Source organism: Mustela lutreola, chromosome 17, assembly GCF_030435805.1.
Source record: "Mustela lutreola isolate mMusLut2 chromosome 17, mMusLut2.pri, whole genome shotgun sequence".
NCBI classification, from domain to species: domain Eukaryota; kingdom Metazoa; phylum Chordata; class Mammalia; order Carnivora; family Mustelidae; genus Mustela; species Mustela lutreola.
This window is the reverse complement of record NC_081306.1, coordinates 19,637,962-19,645,699: the sequence shown is the minus strand read 5'-3', so window position 1 is coordinate 19,645,699 and position 7,738 is coordinate 19,637,962. Positions and strand designations below refer to the sequence as shown.

At 42.2% G+C, this 7,738-nt stretch overlaps 1 protein-coding gene across 1 annotated transcript in view; it reads right to left on the bottom strand.

Annotated features, from left to right (window-relative positions):
- Positions 1-89: 89 nt before the first annotated feature.
- The window catches only part of LOC131819519 (ectonucleotide pyrophosphatase/phosphodiesterase family member 7-like), a 29,638-nt gene continuing 21,989 nt past the window's right edge, over positions 90-7,738 (bottom strand). Inside the window, exons 3-6 of the mRNA XM_059154692.1 lie at positions 6,418-7,044; positions 4,096-4,333; positions 2,391-2,514; positions 90-545 (exon numbers count right to left, since the gene is read on the bottom strand). Of these exons, the coding sequence (XP_059010675.1) occupies positions 491-545; positions 2,391-2,514; positions 4,096-4,333; positions 6,418-7,044 (1,044 nt within the window). The 3' untranslated portion in view covers positions 90-490. The remainder of the gene's footprint in view (positions 546-2,390; positions 2,515-4,095; positions 4,334-6,417; positions 7,045-7,738) is intronic.

Sequence of the window (7,738 nt, the reverse complement as noted above, 5' to 3'; positions counted from 1 at the left end):
AGGCAGAGGCTTTAACCCACTGAGCCACCCAGGCGCCCCCTCCTATCTGTTGTTCTAATACTAGCACCCAGTGAGCACAGGATCCGACATAAGAATGATGTCTTTTATTCCCTTGATACCGTTGATTTTTTTTTTTTTTAGAGACTTTATTTATTTGGCAGACAGAGATCACAAGTAGGCAGAGAGAGAGGGAGGGGAAGCAGGCTCCCTGCTGAGTAGAGAGCCCAATGCGGGGCTCTATCCTAGGACCCTGAGATCATGACCCGAGCTGAAGGCAGAGGTTTTAACCCACTGAGCCACCCAGATGCCCAACACTGCTGATTTAAATAAAGAGGGTGGACTGTGATTATTGCTGTCTTTACCCAGAATTAATGGTTTCTGGGACTGATGTTGCAGAAATCCTCTCAGTCACAATAGCCTGAGGTGGAATCACCTGAAATATGACAATGTCTCAACTAGGGCTGAGTCTTGGTCCTAAGGGAATGAAGCTTCAGAACTGGGCCATGTGGACTGGTCCGCTTCTGCTGTTTTGATCAGCTCTCTGCCTGCAGTAGACAATGAAAACCAATGGAAAGGGTCAAACTCATAAATACTAGGCTTGTTCTGTTAACACATACAATCACTATTAATTGCTTTTCTTCTGAGGAGCAAAAGGGCATGTACAGTCAATGCCATAATAAGTAATACTGTATGATGTTATTCTAAGATACTAATAAATCTAGGCTGGTTCAGCCTTTCCTGATGCTATAGATGGGAGGTAGATTGGGAAAGGATCCCAAGTGAGCCATAGCAGTGACTTGAACACAGAAGAAGCCTTTATTTTGGTGTGTGGGCTCTTGGGAGGGACAAAGGTCATAAAGTTACAAATTTTAGATCTGAATCTAGAAGAATCAAGGCACTGAAGTAGTTTTCAACACCCAGGGACCTCATAGGTGTGTGTTCAGGTATAAGTGAAGATTAGGATTGCCATTTAACACAAAAACTAAAAATTCTAGGGAGTGTTTATATGAAGAGAGGCTTTAGGTCACATCCCACAGTTCTGCCAGCATCGAGGGGATATGTAGGTGCACACGCTATATTGCAGATTTGGCTTCTGGATTTGAGGTTTTTAATAATAAGGATTTGAGGCTTTTAATAACAACAACAACAATAACAATAACAACAACAACAACCACAACCCTCTAATACATTTTAGCTGTATGGAATGGTTGCTTTTTAGAAATTATGCTGTGGGCATGGCAGTTTAATCAGTACCTTGAAGTTTTTCCTTTATCTCTCCTATAGCTAATGGTTTCTGTAGAAAAGGACCAATTGATTTCTTTTTAAAATGTTGCTTCAGGGTGTAGAGACCTTTATAGGTCATGTTTCAACTTATAGGAAATTTTTATAGTTCAAATATAAATTACGTTAAATGTAGGCTTTGTAATGGAGTTAAGGTTAAGTAAAGTTCTGACTTTCCTTAGGTTGTTTATAGTGTTCAGGAGGCTCCCGCTCTATTGGCATAAGAACTTTGTTAAAGCAGAAGAATGGTCAGGGTTGGGTATAATAAGGATGTAGGTGGCTCAGTCTAATGATGTAATTATTGAGATATAGAAAGAGGTGCATCAGGACTCTATAATGCTTTGGTTGGTGGCAGAACCAGTGTTACAAGTTGGATTGTGTTCCCTCACTCCCCCAGAAAGTATGTTGGAAGCCTTAATCCTTGGTACTTAGGACCCTATGGTACTGGTGACCTTATTTGGAAATAGAGTCTGCAGATATAATTAAAATGAGGTCATCCTGGCTATAGAGGGCCCTAAATATCATGACTGGTGTCCATATAAGAGAAGAGAACACCATGTAAAGACAGACACAGGGAGAAGATGGCCATGTGGTGATGGAGGCAGAGACAGGAATGATGCATCTCTAAACCGAGGAATACCAAGGATTGCCAGGAACCACCAAAAGCTAGAAGAGGCAAGGAAGGATTCTCCCCTATATGTTTTAGAGGGAGCCTGGCCCTGCTGACACCTTGATTTTGGCCTTTTACCCTCCAGGTCTATGAGATAGTATCTGTTGTTTTAAGCCAGCTAGTTTGGGGTAATTTGTTATGGCAGCCGCAGAAAACTAATACAACTGGTATGTAATTTGGGAGGCCCAGTACAAAATGAAAATGCAGGGTCCTTGTTAAAAAAATCAAGAATTCTGAAATGGTGACAGTAGATTATTAAACCAGATCGGGGGCTCTTCCGAGCCTTGGGCTTTGAGTGATTGCTTAGGTCGCAAATCATAAACCTGACCTTGTTGCTGGATTCTCAAAGTGCTGGATCCCCTTTGGCTTGCAGGAAGTGGTTGAAGTGGATTATTACAATGTGCCCTGATTAACCACAGGAAACCCAAAGAACACTCACTTCTTTTTCCGATGAATAGCTGTATATGTCACGCTAGCAACAAACAGAACTGCAAGAACTCCTGTGACAATCGCAAGACCAAGCACTGCCTTTTGAAGAGCCAATGTCTTCTGTGTCTCCGCTCCTGATAAAATATCAGATGGTTTTTAATTGTCTGATTATTAAGAGGCTTTTCTGGCTGCTCCTGGATCCGTGGGAAGTTTTCCATCCAGGCTCTGGTGAATATATATATTTTTTAATTTATTTATTTGTCAGAGAGAGTGAGCGCAGGCAGACAGAGAGGCAGGCAGAGGCAGAGGGAGAAGCAGGCTCCCTGCAGAGCAAGGAGCCCGACGCAGGACTCGATCCCAGGACGCCGGGATCACGACCCGAGCCGAAGGCAGCTGCTCAACCAACCGAGCCACCCAGGCGTCCCCAGGCTCTGGTGAATATTAACTATGGAAATGAAATGTACATTTAACCCAAGAAAGTGCTCACTGTAAAGAAACCGTGTAGGGCAAGTCGTTGAAAGTTGATTTACTAAACGACCTATTCACCAAATGACCCATTTTCCTAATGACCACTTTGCCAAGTGACCAATTTGCTAAAAGCCAATTTGCTGAGAATCATCAGTTGGTGGGACATTTTGCTTATCAATAACTGACAATAGCCAAAGACCTTACCGCAGGCTCCCAGTGGGCTATGAGACAGCGGTAGGGGCCAAATAGTTCTAGCAACACTCTAAAACTTAAAAGAAAAAATCCTAAATAATTTGGTGAATTGACATTCATTTAATAAGATTCCTACAAAATGGCCTGCTTCCTGGAAGTTCACAAGAAGATCATGGACAGTGGCTTAGAGTGAAAAGGGTGTCCTATGTACTCTGTTCTAATTGAGCATAGTTATTTTAAGTATAATAAATCACCGATGGGGCACCTGGGTGGCTCAGTGGGTTAAAGCCTCTGCCTTTGGCTCAGGTCATGATCCCAGGGTCCTGGGATTGGGCCCCGCATGGGGCTCTCTGCTCAGTGGGGAGACTGCTTCCTCCTCTCTCTCTGCCTGCCTCTTCGCCTACTTGAGATCTCTTCAAATAAATAAATAAAATCTTTAAAAAAAAGAAAGAAAAATCACTGAGCCGCGCCTAAGTTTCTTTCCGCAGAAGAAAAGCTGGCCAGTGTTTGCAAATAACTGAATTCTCAGAGATGATTCCATTCTTCCTTTATACCGTTCACATTTAAGATTTTGAAGTCTTAAGAACTAGTAACCTTATTTACAGGAACCACCTCCTTCCCCCTTTTTTCAGCAATGAGTGGAATGGTAAGGCTTCATTCTTCCCCTTTGAGCAGCTTTCTTTCAGGCACCAGCAAGGACTGAGTTGTTGAATGAAAGCTGCTTTTCTGTGTCTAGAAGGGGCGTCAGAGTACAGACTGCATGCGATTTCTGAGGACAAGGATTATTGCTTGACATTTTCTATACAGAGGCTTCCTTTTGCCCCAAAGGCACTATGTGAAATGCCACCAACATGTGGAGGGATTCCCTACTTCCTCCTCTATCTGTTTAGAGCTGCAGCTGTCTTGCCCTGGGGGCACCAGGATTATTCTGCTTGATTCTGCCACTAACCCCCACTCCCCCAACCTTTTGATTCTTCTCTCAGGATAGAGCATGCTATTCTTCTCTCAGGATAGAGCATGCTATCAATTTTCTGTTGGTTGTTTTTGTATCTCACCTGGCTGCTGGTCATATGAGTCCACAAGCATTTCCTGGGTGATGGCCAGGGAGCCATTGTGGGGTTCAGGGGTAATGCCCAGAAGCTTACACATGAGTGGGTAGATGTGGATGCTGTCAAAAGGCTCAGCTACGTGATTCTTCTTGAAATCTGGCCCAAAAGCTCTGAATATGGTCTTCATGTCCATGTGGACATTATCAAAGCCATGATCTCCCTTGTTGAAATATATTATAAGTCGCTGAAAAATAATAACAAAAAAGCCATTTTAGATTCCAGTCCCCTGAAAGAAGACTATCCTTATGTCATGCATGCCAGATCCATGAGATCTTTGAAAATTTAAATGACAAGGAAGCACACTGCTCTACAGTGCCAAAGAAAAGAGGAAGGAATGAAAGATCTTTAAGAAAGAGAATAAAGAAAGCATAGCCATTAGACACAGCAAGAAGATAATACTGACAATAATAATAATAATAAGCTCAAACACAGTATCTCCGGTGATGGCCTCATGTGTTTTGCAAGCTCCTCAATCCTAAAGAGAGAAGAGGAACACCTATTTCACTGTGCACACCAAAGCAGGCAGGTGGATGGGGATCTGAGAAGTGTATTCAGTGAGAGGCACTGAGATTCCAAGAATTTTCTGCCTAACGGCCAGTTCAGAATGTTCCCTATTCCCTCAAAGCTGGTTGGTTCTGTTGGGAATGTGACTATTGCATTAAATCCCTTCACCTCACTCTCAGCTTGTTATGCCATGAACCAGGCTTACAAAGAGGCCAGTGACTGTAGAATCTCTTCTTGGCAAGACCTTAGCTTTGGGCACATATCATCAGTGTTCTGGGCTGTGTGAGAGATTGCAAAATATCAATAAATTGTTGCATTTTGCTGTGACTATTTCCACCAATATTAAACAATAACCTTATGAGTTTTCTCAAACCTGTTATACTCTGAATTTGTAGCAATATGGGAGTATACAGATTGCAGACATGATTATAATGTTTAACTCCTGTCCGTAGCCTAGGACAAGCACTCTCCAAGCTATCCCTGGGATGGTCTTCTGTCATGTGATGTTTAAATATCACCTAAACTTTGTTCTGCCATGAATTATTAGTTGGTAGTTTACAAACATCAGACCACCTCACTTATGTCTCACAATTAGCCTTGATTTTGGTATTTTCTTCTTTAGATTTGCTTATTTTTCATAACAGCTTTGTTGAGATATGATTTGTATACCATATGTACAATTTGAAGATTTTAAAATTTTTCTCAGAGGTGTGGAACTGTCACCACAATCAATTTTGGAACACTCATCACCCCAAAAAGAAACCCTGTATCCTTCAGCAGTCACTCCCCATTTTCTTCTGACATCAACTCCCTATTCTAGACAACCACAAATTTGTGATCTCTCTCTATATATTTGCCTATTCTAAACATTTCATTTAAATAGAATCATACAGTATGTAGTCCTTTGTATCTAATTTCTTTCCGTCATCATAGCATTCTCACAATTCATTCAAGTTATAACATGTATCAGTACTTTGTTCCTTTTTTTTTTTAAGATTTTATTTATTTATTTGACAGACAGAGATCACAAGTAGGCAGAGAAGTAGGCAGAGAGGCAGGCAGAGAAAGAGAGGAGGAAGCAGGCTCCCCGCAGAGCAGAGAGCCCGATGTGGGGCTCGATCCCAGGACCCTGGGATCATGACCTGAGCCAAAGGCAGAGGCTTTAACCCACTGAGCCACCCAGGCACCCCCTACTTTGTTCCTTTTAATGGCAACATAATATTCCATTATATGGATATACCATATTTCATTTATCTACTTATCAACTGATGGGCAATTGGGTTGTTTTCACTTCTTGGTCATTTTGAATGATGCTGCTATGAGCATTTGTGTATAATTTTGTGAAAAGGGTTGCTTATTATTTTCATTATTAGTTTTGATATGTGCAAAGGGGAACCAGCAGGTGGGTTTTTTGGTGGATCTACTTTTAATCCCAAATCACTTCTCTCTAGCTTTGGTTTATTCTCATTAAAATGGGGGAGATAAGAATATCTTTAGGGGCTGGGAAAACAAAAATGATATAATTCATGTTAAAATTTTAGTACAGTGCTGAACATGGCCTTGGTCAGGGAGGGATGTTGTCATTATTATTACATAGTGGTAACATGGGACAGGGTTGGTTGGGTGGGATGTGGGGTTGGGGATGGGGAACACTTAGGAAACAGTGGATTACAACTTATATTTTCATTTTTTTTCAGACCTGTTCCTCTCTAGAGGCTGTCTCCAAGACCCAAGATGACTTTATTCATTTTAGAATCAACTCACCCCATTGATGTTATAACCAGAGTCAGCATACATCACGATTGGCAGGACCCGCTGGTGTTTAGCAAAATGGAAGCGTTCTGGGAATTCCTCCTTCTTGTACACATTGAGATGAGGGTGTGCATTCTTCAGCGCTTGGTAAACGGCTTCCTCTTGCCCTGGTTTGGGCAGGAGCATCCCAAAGCCACCATAATCCACAATGTCAAACTTGACTAAGTCCCTGAACTTAATGTAGTTGGTCAAGAGGATCTCAGTGACGTTGGGCTCCTTTTTCACTGTGGTCATGCCGTGGTCTGATGTGATGATGACATTGAGGTTCTTGGTCAAGCTGTGCCTCTCAATGGCTTCCACCAGGTACCCAATGGTTCTGTCGATTTGCTGAATAATCACCCTTCTGTTCTCTGTCTCAGGCCCGAATTTGTGTCCCACATTATCTGGCTCTCCATAGTACAGAGTTACAAAGTCAAAATCTTCCTTAGTGAACCAGTTCATGACAATATCAATGTTCTCCCTCCACTCTGTCTCATTGCTGTCTGGGTGAGTGTAAGACTCTACAAGGGACCGCTGGACAGCCTCTCCTTTGTACTTCGCACCTCCTCCAGGATAGTGGAATGATGCTGTCTTCCTCCCCTGCAAGGATAAGAAGAAAATTCTATCAGGACTGTTTCTCATATCTTTTTCATAACAAGTGAAGCCTGGCTTGTTGATGTCCCTGCCCTAGTCCAGAGACATAGAGAACATGGGAGCCTTGGAATCAGATGGCGTTGGACTTCATTCCTGGCTTTACCAGGATCTCATCAAATCTATAACACCATTGCAAGACATGCTATTATTTTATGTGCTACTAAAAAAAAAGTGCTGCCAGTGAAACCATGATACTCCACTGATTGTAAGATGCACTCCAGCTTCAGAGACGGCAAAATGAAAAGAAGTTCCTTGGAATGGAGGAAAAATGGTACATTCTGTTTTCGTGATGGTGAGTGAATTCTTTAATCTCTTATATTTCGTGTTTCCACATGTAAAATGCCAAAGAGTTGATGTTATTTTTGTGAGGATTAAGTCAGCTAACTTTAAGATAAAGTGGTAGAGGTTGTGTTTTGGCATGTGGTAGGCATTCTTTTCTTTGCTTCCAGGTATAGCAAACCACCACAAAGCCTTCCCCGATGTGTGTAGTGAACACTTAATATGTTTGCCAGCCCAGCACCCACTCCCCCTCCAATGGTTCAGAGAACCCTGACTTCCCCTAGAGACTCTCCTTGCTTCATGGCTGATTTGGGATGTGTTATTTCCACATCAGGCTACAGAGGTGGGATTTGGTTGTGGC